General features: G+C 45.9%; 1 protein-coding gene and 1 pseudogene across 1 annotated transcript; one reads left to right on the top strand and one right to left on the bottom strand.

Annotated features, from left to right (window-relative positions):
* Positions 1 to 12,081: 12,081 nt before the first annotated feature.
* Positions 12,082 to 15,208, top strand: LOC126526490 (uncharacterized). The gene is made up of 3 exons (XM_055068090.1): positions 12,082 to 12,160; positions 13,623 to 13,688; positions 14,517 to 15,208. The coding sequence occupies exons 1-3, from the start codon at positions 12,082 to 12,084 to the stop codon at positions 15,206 to 15,208; spliced, it is 837 nt and encodes a 278-aa protein (XP_054924065.1).
* A 14-nt stretch (positions 15,209 to 15,222) lies between these two features.
* Positions 15,223 to 18,621, bottom strand: LOC126526491 (putative nuclease HARBI1; annotated as a pseudogene).
* Positions 18,622 to 20,128: the final 1,507 nt, after the last annotated feature.

Genomic DNA, 20,128 nt, shown 5'->3' with positions numbered 1-20,128 from the left:
AAGTCGTGTTAATGCTGGCTCCAGTAACAGAGGAATCGCAGCGAATCGTCATTGACTCCGTGTCATCGGCACGATGTATTGCCAGAGTAGCTAACGACCGATTTTCTAGACGCCCGATTTTTCGGACATGCCCGATAATTTGCACGGTTTTGCGGCACCACCACGTACTCCATATAGTCAATGTATATTGCCCTGACTGCAGGTCTGAAATGGCATTAATCAAAGCCGCCACCGCCGCTATTTTGATTATCTCGCCACCTCGAACCGGCACTCTCGCAGGCAGATCCGCTGGCAGCCGTAACCACCACCGCGGCAACGTTAGGCCTAGCTGCTTCTATGTTCGCTATTAAGCTTCTTGCCGTGGGGTGCCGTGTTTTTCATTGAAAGAATTCGCCGCTATCACCAATGGCACCGACTCCGCCTTTGTAATCCACGCGATTGGCTTTGAAGCTCGCAGAGCACAGCGCGTTGCGTAATGCCAGTCTCCGAAAGTTAGCTTCGCCTCAGTACGCTTGTGTTAGGCGGTGAAGCATAACTAGCGTGGGAAGGGGGCAATTGTCACGGGACACATTATTTATTCCTTAATTACACATGCGTGCACCCCGTATCCTGTCACAGTACAAGCCCTGATATGCCTAATAAGCGTACTGGCAGGCCTTCAGAGCTTTTTCAGACGTGCCTGTGGTAATTTTATCCCTTAAAGGCAGTTAAAGACATGCATTAATGTTTTTCAGACTGCCCGTTTTTTTTTCAATTTTTTTTTGCGGCCCCTCGGAAGTCCGAAAAATCAAATGTTGACTGTACAACTGACCAAGAGTATGCTTCAGATGATCCATGTGGTGAAAGCGTGTTAGAAGGAGGATGAGAACAGAAAGGACCGACGCACTGAGGAATTAACGGGAAAGGAAGGGTGCCGCCGCCTTTTTGAAGGAGCTTGAGCCAAAAAAGCTAAGTGTTGGCTGACGCTGAGACACAGGTGTCCCTCATCCAAACCAAAATAAATTGTTTAAGCAGTGAAACCCAACACTGAGATGTTGTGTACGGGCTGAGAGTATGTCAGGACAGTTGAGGTTGACTTCCCAGCTGCTGAGAGAGAACCTTAGTTGTGACAAAGTTCAGGACCTCATACAGATGAGCTTGCTATCAGTTGATAGAAATAGCTGATATTAAAAAAATATTTACTTACGCATGCATTTCCTTTTCATTCGTATTTGAAAATGTTCGACTCAATTTGGAATGGGCTTTACCATTTCTTTGGCTGTGCATTTTACTAACACCTTCCTTCTGTTTTCTTTTTAAATAAAATAGATATTACTCCTTACTATTCAAACTGGATTAAGTTATTTTTTTGTTTCAGCATGCTTACTAGAGAGTGACAGCATCGGGCAATGTGGTGTCAGCCTGTCTTGACATAAAACAAAGTTCTGGCTCATTCAGGGAATTTCGCAAAGGTGCTCAGGGAAAACCTGGAAAACTCAGGGAATTTGGAAATGTCAACTTGGTAGACACCCTGGTTTCGAAGGCGATGGCCATAAATTACCGTTATCATTGTCAGCGAAGTGCGAGAGGAGAGCCATTTTGCCACATGACCACGTTTCTAAGCATTCACTCACCCACCCGCGCAAGGAAGCGCGAAAGAGGAGTCCCGTCGCAGTACACACCTCATACGTAACTCGTTGGAATGCTGGCAATACTTCGCGTCGCTGTATCGATTCAATGTTAAATGGAATACCGTCGGCAGTCATCGTGCGACGGGTTCTACCGAACTTTTGTAGCGACAAAATGAAGGGGAACACTTTTTACAGGAACTGTATTAAATGGAAAAGAATGAAAGCTTGTATTTTATTTTGTTTGCTATGATAATTACAATTCAGTTTTTCCAATCTGTGCAACGGAGTTTTAGTGCGCTGGCTCTATGTGGAGCGTCCGCGCGAGCTCTAATCGCCAACCGAGGCTAATCAGCGAACGCTCCCGATACCGGCCCGGGCCGGAGGCAACTAATTCGGCCCGGCCCGGTCTTTTGGGCCAGCGCGGACCCGTACCGCGATCTATTTACGAATGCCAACGCCCTTGAACATGCATTGACGGTTACGTATGCCTTTAACTCAAGTATCCGCATTCTCAATTCATCTATCTCAAAGCATCCCCCACAACTGTCACCATGTGAAGATACTGAACGCAAAATTCTATGTGGTGCTTTCAATATTTAAGTTTATGGATGGTTTTTTTTAAGAAAGGATACACCGCGAAGGAGTTTGTGGTTTTCTGTAGTTTTAATAAACCGTTAGATACTCAGTGAAACACTGCCAAATGACTCTAGAAGCAATATAGGTTTAATGAGATGATTCCGCTGGCATTGCGATGGGGGTTTGGCTCCATTCAGAATCCACTCCGGCGTCATTTTCCCACGCTTTTCACATGTCTATCGTAGAGCACCTCCCTTCTTCCCCTCTCCCAAGGTCTTGCACGCGATGGAGAAAGACGGCGCGCTACCTCCCCGCTTTCCTGTCTTGGGCGGACGCGCCATACGCAACCGCAGCAGGAGTATGGTTGATCACGGTTGAGAATGCTTCGACGCGGATTTGTAACGCGCTAAAGAGCGATAACTAAATAATGATTGGAACGTAATGAGCGCACCTGGCGCCGCCACCTACAGTCGTTTCCTTCCGTGATCAATTAACCTATCGTCACCGTCCGCAGCAGTTCTTGTCGCCGCAGCGCTGCCCTTATACTGGTCGGATCAAGTTTCGTAACATTGTTAATGACACCGAGCTCCGTGGAAAGGAGCGCGTGGCAAAATGCTCACGCATGCTTTACACATTTCGCAGAGGAGTTTCCGCGTGATTTTTAATGCGTTTATAATTTCTTGTCTACTTTTGACACTATCTGTCTGTCTGTCTGTCTGTCTGTCTGTCTGTCTGTCTGTCTGTCTGTCTGTCTGTCTGTCTGTCTGTCTGTCTGTCTGTCTGTCTGTCTGTCTGTCTGTCTGGGCTCTTACGCCGCGTGGTCGTTTCTTTAACTGGATATGTATCTTTTAGAGTTGTCTTTAAGTTAATAGTGGTACATTAGTGTACTTATGTTACCGGAATTTGTGTTGTTATCATTTCACTATGTTTGTTATGACTTATTCTCTATTTTTTAGATCCCGATGTGAAAAGGAGTGGCTGGCGGCAATTAAAGGTTACAACATCTAAAGCCTTTATAATAAAAAAAAATCAGGATATGCACAAGTCATCAATGACGTAGCCTGACAATACATGCATGTCATGACTTGGCATGGATTGCATAAATGACATGACATGCATATCTTGCATGACATCACAAAAAAGATATGCATTCATGACATGCATGACACGAAGTTAATCACATGAAGTTTGTTACACGTTTCATTTCATTTATTTTACCCTCACGGTACACAGTACATTATAGAGGGGAGGGGCTACGAGAATACAAAGTAGACATCGGTAAAAGTAACTGAAACTAAATAAATAACAAAAGTAATTACTCCAAATTTAGAGTTGACATCCGATAATAACAAACAGAGGTACAAAAGATACAAATACAAAGGTGATGTACACGATGGTAAAGAGGTTCGAAAAACATATTATGTACAGTAGATTTACAAAATGCATTGTTAACTTTTTTGATCATGATGCTGACGTAAACGCTTCAATAGAGAAAGGTACATACACACAGACAAGACAAATGGTAAGTATATTACAAAAGTTCGTTTTCAAGTCTGTTTCTAAACATAAGTGGATTAATTATACCTGTGAACGAAGGGGATAAGCTGTTCCAGTCTTTGCCAGTCATTGGTAAGAATTAATTCGAGGCCATGATAGTATTGAAATGCGATATGCTAACTTTCTGATTATGATCATGGTGAGAAGAAAGGAAAGGCCTGGTCCAAAGAGTGTGTTAAAAGTTACGATAACAGATTTTGTGAAAAAGAGAAATGCGTGAGTGTTTTCGGCGGTCGGATAAGACAGGCAGATTTAATAAACATTTAATGTTTATTATTGTTATTGTGGTGCGACTTACGTCAAACCGTAAGTGCGCTATCGACCTCCTGCAACGAAAATCGCAAGCGCGCTCGCCGCAGGGGACCTGCGACGTCGCACTTTTCGAAGTGATCGGTGCGAATTTTGGACGCTGCCACAAAAAAATATAGAAAAGGGAATAGAATAGGAGTTTATTTACCATATAAGTACACCACGATGGAAGAATACTTTAGGTGTGCGAACGACGCCGGGAGCCGCAGCGCGCCAATGCTCTGCTTTCAAAGCGCGCCACCAGTATCTCTCCGAACTGAGGCCCTCGGTGTTCCGTAGGCGCCTGAAAGCAGACGGCGGACGCGCAATTTGCCGCGCTAGCCCCTGTACCGACTTAAGCTGTAACTCCAGCCGCCCGCGCAAAGTCCATCAACTATGTGTTCACTGACGGCTCTTATATGCCCACTTTAAAGAAGGCCGGGCTAGGTGAAATAACCATGTAACGTCGCTGTTTCAGTCTGTGTTAAAAAGCAGCACGCAGAAGTCTCGATCAAAATTTTACGGGACGCATATTTTCAGAAAAATGTTTATTGTAGTTTTACAGTTAAACCGCTTTAGTTGCGTGGTATTGCTACAAGCAGATAGCGCATGCCAAACCCCTCATACCTTGACACATTCCAGGCGACTGCAGACTGTGCAGCATATAAATTCTTTCCGAGCACTCGATCGCGTTCCTGAAAACTTCGAGCGTGATACTACATAGTTACAGTGGGCGCTTTGATTTCACTTACATTTTATGTGCAATACTATTTCCATGAATTACCTAAAAGGCTTCATATGTTTCGTGTACGTCTCAATAGAACAGTCAGAATTGTGTGCGGCATGAGGTGAAGGCGATTTACCGACGGGGCTGAGCTACTTTCAACGGAGTGATTCCGCGGTCCTTTATCTGTTCTGTACACCTAATGGAGCCTACTTACGAGCATGTTTTCAAGCAGTGTAATCACCCCATGTAGCACAAGTAGAGAAATTGATGGACCAGCTGCTTTATGTAGCCATCAAGAAGGTATCTACAGTCCCGGGCAGAACATCATGATGAGACCTTATTTCTCAGGTTCGCAAATAAGTAAGAAGGGCACGAAGCACTTTCCCATCGCACAGCCGCATAAAGCTGATCAAATTACTAACACACAAAGCAAATACGACTGTCTCGTATCGATCAAGGTGTCAGCAGAACAGAGCAGGCGCTGGCAGGCGTGCGGGCACCAGCGGGAAACAAAGTGGATGGATGGATAGAAGGTAGGAGCGTCCCCTTTGAAACGGGGGGATGGTAGTTGCCACCATGCTCAGCTTTTTATTTTTGTGTACCTGTGCTGTGTGTTATTCAAATTCGCGATTTCCTTTAAATACGTCTTCCTACCATTTTAACCTTATGTCACCTCTCTGCTTTTGAGCCACCAATCCTCCAATCGCCTTTTGCTAATTTCCACCGCATATTTATTTACATGACTATTGTTATCTGAACGCTCTGAACCGTAGGCCCTCAGGGAGCCTTACTGTGGCCGCATTGACATTGGGATTGATACCATCACATTTTTGTATGAGGTGTTCCATTGTTTCTACATATTTACCACACACAGTACATGTGTCTTCGTCGTTAAATTTTGTTATAGCTCCGCGTTCTGAGACACCCTGACCTAGCTTCAAAGAGTAGGTAGGGCACTGCCTCGTGAGTTATCATAAAACGCTTCCTTGCTAATATGCTGTTTCCAGTATAGATATAGTTCCACACTATGCTTCTTTTCCATTGAATTTATCCAATTTTTACCTTCCGCGTTTTTAACCTGTCGTTTAAAGCTCTGTCTTTCTCCGTCCTAGTGTCGGCATACTTACTGGTTAGCTTCCTAGTTCTTTTGCGACATTGTGAGTGAACGCTCTTTCTGTATAGGAATTTAATACCTATCTGTCGTAGATGTTTTGGCACGACAAGAAGAAGATCAGGGCCATCAGGGAGGAAGTTCCTTCGGTACGGAATGCCGCCCTGGAGGACATATCGGCGAACGGATGCGTCGGTAGGTGTAGAGCGCAGACGCTCGATGAGTACTCGCAGCGATAGGTCTCGGTACTGCTTATCGGCGATGTTAGCGAAGGCAGACACAGAGGAAATGCCGTTGGCGGTACTACTGTCGGCGTCGTCAGGCTCGTCTACCGGGTAGCGAGATAGGCAGTCAGCGTCCTTGTGTAGTCGGCCAGATTTGTAGGTGAGAGAGAACGAATATTCTTGGAGGCGTAAGGCCCAGCAACCAAGTCTTCCTGTAGGGTCTTTCAATGAGCATAACCAGCAAAGCGCGCGATGGTCTGCGACAACGGAAAAGGGTCGGCCATATAAGTATGGGCGGAACTTCGCAACCGCCCAAACTAGGGCCAGACACTCACGCTCAGTGATGGAATAGTTGCGCTCCGCGGGCGAGAGGAGCCTGATGGCGTAAGCGATAACACGGTCGTGGCCACGCTGACGTTGTGCCAGTACTGCGCCAATTCCGTGACCGCTGGCATCAGTACGGACTTCGGTAGGCGCAGAAGGATCGAAATGGGCCAGAACGGGAGGCGTTGTGAGAAGGTCGATTAGAAGCGAGAATGCAGAGGCCTCGTTATCGCCCCACTGGAAAGGGGCGTCTTTTTTCAAAAGCTCGGTTAGTGGTCGTGCTATGGCCGCGAAATTTTTCACGAAACGGCGGAAGTAAGAGCAAAGGCCGATGAAGCTGCGCACATCCTTGACACTCTTTGGAACAGGGAAGTGCGTAACAGCATGGGTCTTGCCTGGGTCCGGTTGCACTCCGTTCGCGTCAACGAGATGTCCAAGGACGGTAATCTGGCGACGGCCGAATTGGCACTTCGATGCGTTGAGTTGCAGACCGGCTCGCCGAAAAACGTCCAGGACTGCTGAGAGGCTCTCGAGGTGCGTAGCGAATGTTGGGAAGAATACTATAACGTCGTCCAAGTAGCACAGGCACGTGGACCATTTGAAACCGTGAAGAAGGGAGTCCATCATGCGTTCAAAAGTGGCAGGAGCGTTACATAGACTGAACGGCATCACTTTGAATTGATAAAGACCGTCGGGTGTTACAAAGGCAGTCTTCTCGCGGTCGAGATCGTCCACGGCAATCTGCCAATAGCCGGAGCGAAGGTCAATAGAGGAGAAATAGCGAGCATCGTGGAGCCAGTCAAGGGCGTCATCAATCCGAGGTAGGGGATACACGTCCTTTTTGGTAACCTTGTTAAGGTGCCGATAATCCACGCAAAAGCGCCATGAGCCATCCTTCTTTTTCACCAGCACAACAGGTGACGCCCATGGACTACATGACGGTTTAATGATGTTCTTTCAAGCATTTTGCGAACTTCGGTATGAATAACTTGACGCTCCGCCAGTGACACTCGATACGGGCGGCGATGAATAGGAGGAGCATCGCCGGTATTAATGCGATGTTTGACAACTGTTGTTTGGGCCAAAGGACGATCGTTCAAGTCAAAAATATCTTGGTAGGAAATCAGCACGCGGTAGAGCGCACGAGCGTGCTCCGAGGGCATGTCGGGTGCAATCATTTTCTGTAAGTTGGCGATGGTACAAGTTGCCGACTGCGACGGTAGAGGAGGATCGGCTGAATGGTCGTCTACTGAAATCTATGCTACAGAGTGATCCTCGAATGAGCAAAGTTGGGCCAGAGACATCCCGCGTGGCAGCACTTCTGTCGTCAAGCCTAAATTGACCACTGGCAGGCGGACGCAATTCGCCGTAATAGATAAAACTGTATGAGGTACTGTGATCCCGTGTGTTAGGGGGACGTCTTGCATAGGAGCCGCGATGTAGTGACCGTCGGGGACTAGTGGGGAGGACACGAAGTCAACGTAAGTAAGTGCCGAAGGTGGCAAGCGAACGAAGTCGACGGAACTGAGGCGAGTAGGGTGTTGTTCAGCGGGATCCAGAACAGGCAGGTCAAGGCGGAGAGTACTGGCGGAGCGATCGATGAGAGCAGAATGTGCGGAGAGGAAGTCTAAGCCGAGGATGATGTCGTGGGGACAGTGACCAATGACTGTGAATAGCACGATTGTTGAGCGATCGGCGAAGGAGACGCGGGCGGTACACATACCAATTACGGGGGCTGTTCCGCCATCGGCGAAACGGACAACAGGCATCGTGGCGGGCGTGATAATTTTCTTGAGCCGGTTACGAAGGTCAGCGCTCATTACGGACAAATGCGCCCCAGTGTCTATGAGTGCAGATAAAGAAATACCGTCGACTTGCACGTCAAGAAGGTTCAGATGAGTGGGCAACGTCAGGAGAGGATTTGGGGGCGTAGGGAGCAATGCAGCGTCACCTCGAGGCGCTGCATCGTCTAGTTTTCCGGCTGGGAGTGGCGTCCGAAGGGAGTCGGCGAATAGGAGCGATGGGGCTGGGGAGAGCGAGATTGTCGTCGTTGGGGCGAAGGCGAACGAGAATAGGAGCGGTTCGGTGCAGGAGAATCAGCGGCGGCGTTATCGCAGCGTGCGGCATAGGGACGAGAAGGGCCACCTGGGGGGCGAGAGTAGGCAGTATAAGTAGGCCGGGTCGGGGAACTCCAGCGACTGCGACAGTGCCGAGAAATGTGCCCGATTCGATGGCAGTGGAAACACATGGGCTTGTCGTCAGCAGTGCGCCATTCAGATGGGTTGCGGAAACGTGGTGGGTAAGAAGATGCGGGACGGGGCGGAATCGAAGAAGCCGGGCGGGTATCAGGACGATGGGCCGAGGAGATGGTGTGAAGACCCATGTATTCGAACTCTTGGCGGACAACTGCCTGGATCAGTGAGACCGTGACTGCAGATGTGTTGGTGGGACTGGAGTCATAGGCAGCCGGATAGGCGGCCTCGATCTCACGCCGGACGATACTGGTAACATCGGCAGTGTTGTTGGGACGAGGAGTGTCGGCACAGGAAGATGTCGCTGGGGTGTTGGGCAGACGGGCAAACTGCTGGTCAATACGCCGGCTTTTAGCGAGTTCCAGGTGGCGGCACTCTTTTATAACAGCATCCACCGTCGCTACGTTGTTGCAGACGAGCAAGTTGAAGGCGTCATCGGCAATGCCTTTGAGGATGCGGGCAACCTTGTCGGACTCAGTCATGTGGGTGTCAACTTTGCGGCACAGAGCCAAGACGTCCTGAATGTACGCGACATAGGGCTCTGTTGACGTCTGCACACGGCCGGAAAGCGCCTTCTGCGCGGCAACTTGGTGACCGTAGGGGTTGCCGAACAAGTCTCGAAGCTGTGTCTTAAGTGAATCCCAACTGGTGAGCTCATCTTCGTGCGTGCGATACCAAACTCTAGGTGTGCAACCGAGGTAAAAGACTACGCTGGCGAGCATAATAGTAGGGTCCCACCGGTCAAGGTCGCGTTGTAAACTGGAAGTTTCACGTCACCCAAGGAAGGCCAAAGGTAACCCAAAGCATGTCCAGCCCTGTATAAGAGAATGATTACCCAAGTTAATGAATCATTAGTGATTGACATAAGGTGTATTAGGGAGGATTAAGGTTGATTAGAGTGTATTAAAGAAGATTAAGGTGCATTAGACTGCATTAAGAAGGATTAAGGTGCATGAATAAAGATTAAGGTGGGTGGAGGATGATTAAGGCGGATTATGATGGATTAAGGTTAAGGGTTGATGAAAGGGTATTAAGACCGATTAGGGTGCATGAACAAGGATTAGGGAGGATTAAGGTGGGCAAAGGAGGATTAAGACCGACTAGGAAGGATTAGGGACCATTGAGTTGGATTAGGTTTGACAGAGGTGGATTGGGACTATTAAGCAGGATTAAGTTGGATTAAGGTGTATGAATAAGGATTAAAGTGGATGAAGGAGGATTCAGAGGGATCACTATGCATTAGGGTTGATAAAGGAGGATTAAGACCGTATAAGGTAGACTAAGGTGCGTTAGGGGCGATGTAGGTTGATTAGGTTGTATTAAGGTGGATTGGGAATATTAAGGTCGATTAGGGTGGACTAAGGAGAAGTAGGGTTCATTGAGTTCTAAGACCGATTAGTCTATCATAATCCTCCTAATGCACATTAATCCATCGAATCCACGTTCATCGACCTTAATCCTCCTTCATTCATTTTAGTCCACCATAATCCACGAAAGTCCTCCTTAATGCAGCCTAATCCAAGGTGGATTAGGGTGCATTAGGTAGGACCTGCATCGAGCCTAATCTACACTAACCCTCCTTAACGCACTTTAATCCTCCTTAATCAACCCGAATACTTCCTCGTTCACTTTAATCCCCCATAATCCATTATAATCATCCTTAATTCACACGAATCCACATTGATATACCGTAGTACAGCTTAATCCTCCTTAATTCACCCTAATCCTCCTTCATTCACCCTAGCCCACCGTAATCCTCCTTAACGCACCTTAATCCTTCTTAATCCGCCATTATCCTTCTTCGTGCAGTTTAATCCACTATAATCGTCCTTAATGCACCTCAACGTACCTTCATCCACCCTAATACACCTTCATCGACCTTAATCCAAACTAGCCCTCCTTTATGCACCTTAATCCACCTCCATTCACCCTAATGCGCCTTCATAGACTTTAATCCACCTTAATAAACCCGAATTCATCTTAATCTAATCACTAATCAATCATTACTTTGCTAATCATTAATCATTTCTTACATGCAGCTGCACATGCTTTGGTTCGCTTCCCGCCTTCCTTCGGTCTCGTGATACTTTCTGTAGCTCACAACGGGACCTTGAAAAAGAGGTCTAAGGCTTTCGCTTAATCAGCCACACACAAAGGGATGTGTCACAAGCGATACTAGACCAGACGCACGAAGTAAAGCATCTGATCATGTTGCAGAAAAATTGCCTGGAGTATGGAACTCGCCTCAAAGCTCCCTTTACCTCGGTATACCCCGTTCATACGGCTTTAAGAAAAAACCAACCTCTTCATAAACGTTGCCTCCAGCATTATCGATGCTGGTATTAGCATTTCCCAAAATTTTCAACCCCACTGGGGCGCGCAACTGGCCCAAAATAACACACCTCCATAGAATTCTGCGGCCCGTCCGCGGGAGCCCAGGAGGAAAAGCGCGCCGTGCGCAGCCGGCGGGCGAGGAGAATCGAGGAGGAAAGCGCCGTGAGGTGGAGAGTATCGCTACTTTGAAATTATCAAGGGGCTTTAGCGGGCACTAGAGTAACTGGAAAAAAATTTCAGAGTACCGCAAAGGTCGGGATTTGATTGGCAACACTGAGCGGCCACCGCCATATACCTTCCAAGCCGACTGCGTCGCGGGAAGGCCGCCGTGTTGGAAGAGCTTGATATTCGGTGACACATCGGGTTGAGTGTTTACTGAAGTATAAATACTTTGTGCCCGGAGATAATGGTTGCTAAGAACGAAAATAAAATGTTATGTTGTGCGAAGTAATGCAGCCGGTGGTTGTTTTGCACGCCGATCGTGTTCACTGCTGGAACTGTGCTACGATTGTGGGCAGCAGCTTAGCGCTGCTATCGGGAGCTTATGCACGCGTTTTTTTCCCCTTCCGCGGAGCGAGCTACGAAGGAAACATTTCGTCACTTTGAGCCGGAATGAGGCAAGCTTGTGCTTTTGGGCATGAACATCATGGACCGCCGTCGGCTTCTATTGAATGTTTCCAAGCAGGACGAAACCAACACCTGACAGTCTCACATGCACGTACGTTCATTGTATAATTTCACAAGCTAAATCGGATTCATCTAATTTATGGCGTTTTTCACTGGTCGATCTGGAGCAGCCGCCTGAATCCTCGAGCGAGCGCTCGGCTTTCACCAATCCGAATCTGCCAGTGGAGCGCACGAACGCTCCGCGGGGGATCACACAGGAAGTCTGCGTGCACGTGACACAAACTGGTTCCGAAAACTATGCCCAACTTCCGCTCAGTACGTTTCCACGGCAACCAAAGCCTCCGTCCCACGTGCCATCCCACGTGCGTAATTTGACCGCGGCAGCACAGAACACCTGTGCGGCAGTCGTATAGAGTCTGTTTTTTTGGTGTCGCGCCCGCAAGGACTGTGCATGGACAACGTAGGGTTGACGCCTGCAGTGCGCCGGCTGTTGCAGGATCTCCTCAAGGAAGGTGGAAATGAGTGTAACGGTAAGTGGCATTCACTTGAAATGGATCATAACATCAAATTCCGCGTGACATTCAAGGCTAATAAATTAAACAGCTGGTCAGGGTGCACCTCAAGGCAGGAGAAATAAGCGCAGGCAAAATATCGGAGCATGTTAAACCGCATTTTGCCCCCTTAATCCATGCTCCGGCAGCATGCAGTGTGGTCGTGATTCCGGAAAAGTTCCGGTCATGCATTTTATAGTCAAGTTACCCAACGAAAAAGTGTTGTCGCTTAGTATATTACGAGCACGTGTTGTTGATGAAGCGTATGCTCAGATATAAATAATGTACTTCAGGCGTCGAGCTCGCGTATGCAGCTTTCTTGTTATATTTAACAGCACATTTCACTTGTCAGACATTCTAATTATGCAGCAAAATTCATGCCAGCTGGAGAGATATACATTTATAGGATATTGTAAATTGTGCTGCTTAGAGGGATTTACCGGCAACGGAAGCCTTTCGCACATACGTAAACACAAAAACGGTCTACAGTGGTCAGGTATCAGCCTCTGTAGGTATCCCACTGTTTTATATGCTACACACGCGCACTGTCGTGTATTTCGCAATGCGCAGCTTATATCGAGTTTACCCTCTTTATGAAAAGCATGGCGAGCTTTGTGCGATCCCAAGCGTTTTTTTTTTTTTTTTTAGCAGACCTTGTTGCTTTCAATTCTGCCCGTGAGATTTTATTCTTGTTTTATGCTTTCTGTACATGAAGGTGCTACCGATTGCGGCGCCGACGCTACGACCACTGAAGAACACAGTGGATCTTCAATAAATGGCAAGTTGCTCTGCACTCAACAAAAATCTGGACAGAACTACTTTCTACGGCGAGCTTTCACGGAGAGTCCGCGCATTGTACCGTTCTCCTATCACTATAAAACCCTCACTACCCGGCGCGCCCGCTCTCCCTCTTTGTTACAAAAATAAAAAACAGAAAGGGTCCGTCTCCTTTACCACTGCTTTACAAGTCTTTATTTTTCTGTGGCATTGAGGAAGAAATACTAAGTTTAGGTGTTTATTTTACTAAGTTTAGGTGTTCATTTCACTAAACTAGAACATTACTGTTTTTATGCTAGCTCCTTGACCTTCTCGAGTGCTAATTCAAACAAAGGAAACAATGTGCAAGAATTTCAGAACACACTCAAGAACTGCTCAATTTAGGAGCAGGCATCCCCCAGAGGAGCACTTGAGTTAACACACTCAGTGAGTTATATATGAGTCGCTAGAAAAACGTATTTTTTTCTTCTTTGCCATTGTCGTAACATTTGTACTATTTGTTTCGTAAGGAACAAATGCTCAATTAAATTAATGATGGACAAAAATATAGGAGGCAATGTCTGAATAACCAGCATTTAAAGATCGTGCCTGAAGAATTTACGTGCGCTGTCAAGCCTACCTTAATGGTTCATTTACATTACTGCTTTTGAACTATCAAACACAGGTTCAGCTGCATCCATTGGTGTGCCTGCAAGTGGGGCTGGCCAGTTAAGAAAGGCTGCTGCACGTGGTAAGTATGCTTTCAATACAATCACCATTGGTTCTAATGGAAACGGAGAGGGGGGGCAGAGCTTACGGTTGCTTTCCAGAAGAGACCCTTTATTATGCGATGTTTCTAAATTTACACCCAAACAAGTTCCTTAGCTTTGAAAAACACTTTTACGAGGTGGCAAACGAAATGTAGACTGTGTGAATTTTTTTTTCCATCTGCTAATTGCTGTAGGGGGATACCCACCATCATTCATTGTATACAGCTCCAAAGCAAGTGTGGATACAGCAAAACTCGCTCCAGGCTTGGAATAAGCAGTCTGCTGCTCAGAATAGGCTGCCCCATTAAGCAAAGGCTAACCTTTATTTCTCGAAAACACAATTTTATACCCCACAAAACCGGTCTGTGGTATCGCCACTGATCATTCTCTATAAGTGAAATGCTTTGTGCAAGTAAATGGCAGCCAAGAACAGTATGTAGCTGATCTGGTTTCAGACAAACATAGAAAATTTTCTAATATTATGAACAGTTGAAACTTGTACTTGGTTTAGAGTGATTCAGTTTGAGTGATTCAGTTTAGAACAAAATTCTCTAAACTGGATCCCCAGCTTTTTGCAAGTGCATCTAATAGGACATTACTGTATGTACTGTATATTGTGTTACATTTACATGGATGCTTGTACAGACACACATATACACAATCTTCCTGCATTGCTTTTTTCCCTTAGGTGCAACTCAAACTTCATTGCTGAAGCAATTATGCCCTTTACCTTAACAAGGTTAGTGCTGGGCACAGCAAGTGAAATGGTTATGAATTATGAAAATTTATTTTGCTGTTGTACATTTCAGCTCCGGGGTGCGAGTGGACAAGAGGGGAAACAAAGCTGCTGCTTGATTTGTATAGCACTTATTTTCCTCAAGTGGGCCCTCTAAAAAAATTCAGAAACAAAAAAGCCATGTTCGAAAAAATTGCAGTAGAGCTGCAACGCAGAACTGGTACGATCAAGAGTGGAGAGCAGTGCTGCACGAGGTACAAAACAGTGCTAAAGAGGAAAAATGTAGCAGCCGTGGAAAACAACACATCTGGCAATTCTCCAGCTGATGTGGACTATGAAGATGAGCTGGAGAAGATCAGGTGGCTCGACGACAGCCTGGAACCAGAGGTGGTGAGGGATGCAAGCGGTGTCGTGTCAAGAAAGACACACCCACAGCTGCCAGCATCAGAGTCCGTCTGCCATGGCCCGTCTAGCTCTGCGAGTTCTACTTGTAGTGCCACAGAGACTGCAGCTTGTTCCCTTGAGCAGGAGCAGCAGCCAAGAGACGATGGCAGAAAGAACCGCCCTAGTACAGCCCGGATGCTACAAATGACTGCATTTTTGGAAAAAGTCGAAGAAATTGAGGAGCGCAGGGCAAAGAGAAAAGCTGAGAGAGACATAAAAAAAGAAGAAAGGCGACTTGAAAAGATGCAGAGGCGGGATCAGATGCATGCAGAAAAAATGAGCCTTCTGCGTGAAGCTTTTGGCTTAGACCACAATGATTAAAATGCAATAAAACATATTTATTGCAAAGATGGTGCTCCTTGACATTACTAAGAGTATTGGACACATTCCTTGAAGAAAATAAAGCAATCACACTTTGACAACGCATAACATTGCACATACATGTACACAACACCATTTTTCCCCCCTCTCAACATTGTATTGACAATGTAAAAGAAAACTGTTACACAAAGATTGTCTTTTAACATTTTTGTTACTGTGACTTTTTGTTTTAATTATTTTAGGTGCTTTTGCTTTATGTAATTACGTTTCATAAATAGCAGCTGCAAAAGTGTTCTTTCTTAATAGAATACAAAGTTTATTCCTCTTGCGCAGTACAGCGAAGAGGGGACACTGGGCAAAAAGCTGCTAAAGGCAGCTGAGAGAGCACCCAGTGCCCCAGGTACACGTGAACAGCAATGGGTTGGTATATACAAGATTTGCATGCAACATTTCTCAACGGAAAATCAATATATGGTGCATTCATACACTACAAAAGAGAAAACAATACATAATGTCAACCTAAACATTTTACAATATAATAATTCATGCCTATTTACAATGTAGGAGGAGTGGTTTCAAAATCCAAAAGCATGGATGACAGCTGATTTCAGGATGTATCTTCTAAACATACATTATTTTCAGCAAATATGTTAAGATAATGAGACACATTGTATGATAGAGATTGTCTGCAAAAAGGTAGACGACAAGGCCAGTGATGTCGTACATTGTGGGGAGGGCTATAATGATGGGGGTTACACTCTGTTGGTATACGTTCATTACTTGATATAATTGCATTTTTGTACATATATAATAAACTGAATGGATACAAAGCATTAATGCTGAGAATACCAAACTGTTTAAAGTACAGATAACTATGGGATTTCCATGGTAGATTTGCAATTAACTTGATTGCCCGTTTCATGTTCTAACTGTTAGGTCATGGTCACGCAACAACTTTTCTCATCCCTGTGGAAGCTAACTCATTCAGATGTTTGGTGCAAGCAGCATGTCGCAGAGCACAAGCCTGTGGCACATGCCAGTTTTCATAATTATTTTCCATACATTACTTGATTACTTATAATTTCATTGCAGTACAATATTTACATGACATATTTACATTATCCCTTACATCATACACAAGAAGCTACCAGTTTGCATTTCCTCCTCAAATGTACATTGCTTGAAGCAAGCATTCCCGCTTCGCTTCCCCTTGTCGACGCAGTGCAGCTTCACTTGATGTCAGGGGGCCGCAGTTCTGGCTGTCGTCATCTGGTGGTGCTTGCCAGTCCCATGCTGAGCTTGCGTCGTCACTATATGGTGGCACATCGACATCACCACAACTAATACACAGGTTGTGCAAAACACAACAAGCAATGATGAACTTGTTCATCTTGTCAACAAAAAAAAAAAAAATCCAAGTGCAGCAGCTGGCGGAACCTGCCCTTGAGGTCCCCGAAGGCGTTCTCAATTTTGACCCTCGTTGCCGAAAATTTTAGGTTAAAGGCTCGTTGTCTTGAATTTAAACGTCCATAGTCGCGAAATGGTGTGATGAGATAATCACGAAGTGGATAAGCAGCATCCCCAAGAACATGGAACTTCCCAGAGCAACAAATGCTAGGCAACCGCTCGGCAAGCCTAGACTTTCTGAAAATCCTTGAATCATGAATTTTACTCGGATTGCCAATTGTGACGTCCAGAAACCTCTTCTTGTAGTCACACACAGCTTGCAGAGTCAACGATGGGTAGTTGTGCCTGTTGACATATGTAGAGCGCACCTTCTTGGCAGGACATCGGACGCTTACATAGGAGCCATCGATACATCCAATAGTATTTGGCACACCTGACACCTGCAATATTAAGAGAAACTTAGGAACATCTGACAGATGTTTAATATTTAAGCATCTTAACTGAATAAATGTGCTTCTCTTGAATGACTAGCCATATCGCCTAAATGGGGATCGAGTTTAATAGGGCTGGGTTTATTTATGACGATATAAGCCCAACTCAAGTCAAAATATATAAAGGGAAAGCATGATGGCACAGACTATTGTTGCTAAATAGAGTGCATGGCATGAAAGAGTGAAATATCAATAAAATGCTTACTTGCTCAAAGTCTGCCGATAGCTGATTGAGGTCTGCTGGGAATATTATGAGTTCTTTGGCGATGTCCACTAGATAATCAAGCATACGCTCAACAATCCTGAATGCCGTTGCATCCCCGATGCCGAATCGACTGGCCACGTCCCTCAGGCATGCCTTGTTTGCAGCGAACCTGAAAAAGTATACAAATGTTATGAACAATCTGTGTAAGCTAAAAGTAAAAAGTAATACCAGTTAAAAGCAATACCTTTAATAAAATGCTAACCGTTCAAATAATGGTATGTCCTTTAATCTCTTCAGGTGCTATGTACGATAATAGAGCTTGCAAGCTTTGTGCCTCAAAAGTAGGAATATTAGCCATGTATACAATGTATTGCTCACTCCTTACAACTTCTTGAACGGAAAAAGGGGTGGAAGCCTGGCTACTACAGGCTGCTTTTATTGCTATCCCTATGATATATGTACAAGTGTGTGCACAAACGTCATTAAAACTTTCATCCTTCAACATCTGTAATCAAAATGTGCAAGATAGACTGCTGGCTAGCTTGTAAAAGCTACATTGTGTATAAAAACCGCCCTTGCGTTCCCTGGTTTTCTTCATCATTTACACCCATCAGTGTGCGTGTGTTGCATGCAACCAGTGGGCCTTATACTGGACATTTATGCACTATCAGCAATCCTCACATGCAATAAAGAGAGACAGAAACAGGATTTCTGCGTGAAATTGGCATTTCAAACGAGTAAACATTTAAAGTTTGGAATGACCTCGGAAATCAAAAATACTACCGCTCGATCTAAACGCGCACCTTGTGCGTTTTGATCGAGCCGCCGTGACAAAACGAACACCAAAGAATTGCATTATATTTCACCACTTCAAGAAAGCATGACGTAAGGTTAAGTAAACAGGCGCACAATACTTAACACAGCTCGATGACTTACCAAAGGAAAATCAGAACGTGCTCTTCAGCGGTTTTCGAAGGGGACCCGCCACGATCACTACGTGGATAGAACTCGGAGTCCTCAAACCTCCTTATCAGGTCCTCCGCTACACTTCTAGAAAACCTGAAGTTCCTGCGAAACTGCAAACAAGCAAATATTTAATAAATACAGTAACGAGACATCTGGTGCCATGCTTACCTCCTCATCCGAGTATAGCCGCACAACTTCCTCAACGAATCCTACAATCCTAGGACATTTGCGCGGTGGTTCTGAGAATGCCTCTGAAAAGAAAGCTTCGTAGAGTACTTGCGTCATCTCCCAATCGCTATCCGAGCTGGAAGAGCTGCTACTCGAACTCTCATCGCTAAACGCGAGCTCTATAGCAGCACCGAACGCAGCCATTTTGCGAAGCAACACAATGTTGTGCGTACCGACCGGGTACCGATTTCGCTTGAAGACGGAAGTGACGCCATGTGGCGCGTTCTATTTCCGCCCGAATCCGCGTCTCGGTGGCGGAGCAAGTGAGAGCGATCCGGCGCGGAGCGAGTTGATCCGAAACGACCAGTGAAACGCGCGAACCCGCTCCAGATCGACCAGTGAAATTCGGATTCGTTGCCGCGGAGCAAAAAATCCTGCTCCGAATCGACCAGTGAAAAACGCCATTAGTTTGTAAACGGATGCCGCGCGTTCTCGATTCTGCAGGGCGACTTTGTCCGCCTTATACGCACGACACACTGCTACTTCCGTGTGCGCACCGGTGTATTGCCGTGATCGTAAGACGATCTGTGCACAGCAGGCGTAAAAACCAACTTTGATGACCATTTTGCGCACTAAATCTTGTGGAAGGCCAATATGAGCCATTTGCGTGATTACAGCAACGTATATGTACTTCTGTACACTGATAATGAGCGAGAGTTTGCTACATAGCGATTTATGAACGCGGCTGTCTAGTGCGTTCATGAGCGGCTACTCTTCTCAATTTATTTATGACTGTTTTCTTAGACTGCCAAGATTAGCTGCCTGTGTAAAAAAAGCAGGAACGCCCGCTGGTGACGCAGCACTTTCTTTTTCTAAGTTACATAGGCGATGTATAAAATTCTTGTGCTTTTAGAGCGGCTTATCTAACATGCATAGTGACAGAGTCAAACCAAAGCTACTGTGTGTTCTGTTTTGTATTTCCTGTTATGCATCAAGCACAACATTATTTGGTTATGCACCGTAGCATTTCAACATAAAACATAATATGTATGCTGACTTCAGTTCAGTGCATGTGCTCGGCTTACAAGCTCAAAATTTGAAGCATGTGTTGTGAATATCACCTGGCCATTGGTTTCAAGTTTGAAATGCGTATGTATAAATGAGCAAAGGATAAATGGAAAAAAGGAGGTATCATGGGCCTCGTATTGACCATGTTTTTATTGACTGCGATCGTCACGATCTGCGAAAAACAAGTTCCATATGGGTCGAGTGACTCGAGGCGAGAGCGCGCTCACGTGCGTGGAGAAATCATGCGAGTACCTGGTGCACGTGAGGACGCGGAATTCTCGCGCGACAAGTGTGCCTTCGCGTGCCACGAGCACGGAATAACCGCGTGTGTTGAGCAACAAACCCGTACACGTGTACCCGCGTCAAGCGTGCAAGACGCGAACGATCCCTGCAATGAACTCCTATTTTCGTAGCATCGCTAACACCGCGTGCACTTCGCTTAAATATCTTCTAAAACAGTGCCGAAATGCACAAGGAAGGTGTACTTATAGCTCGCACACGCGGGTGTTTTTTGTAGGTTTGAAGTTCTCCCGGCCGATTCTGTGTAAACACGGAGAACGACGCTCTCGGTCATTTTTCCCGGTCGGACTCTAGAAAAAAGTATTTTCAGCCTCA

The sequence above is a fragment of the Dermacentor andersoni genome, chromosome 8 (genome assembly GCF_023375885.2).
Source record: "Dermacentor andersoni chromosome 8, qqDerAnde1_hic_scaffold, whole genome shotgun sequence".
Lineage (NCBI taxonomy): Eukaryota > Metazoa > Arthropoda > Arachnida > Ixodida > Ixodidae > Dermacentor > Dermacentor andersoni.
The sequence above is the reverse complement of the archived record's forward strand: the minus strand, read 5'-3'. Positions and strand labels throughout refer to the sequence as shown.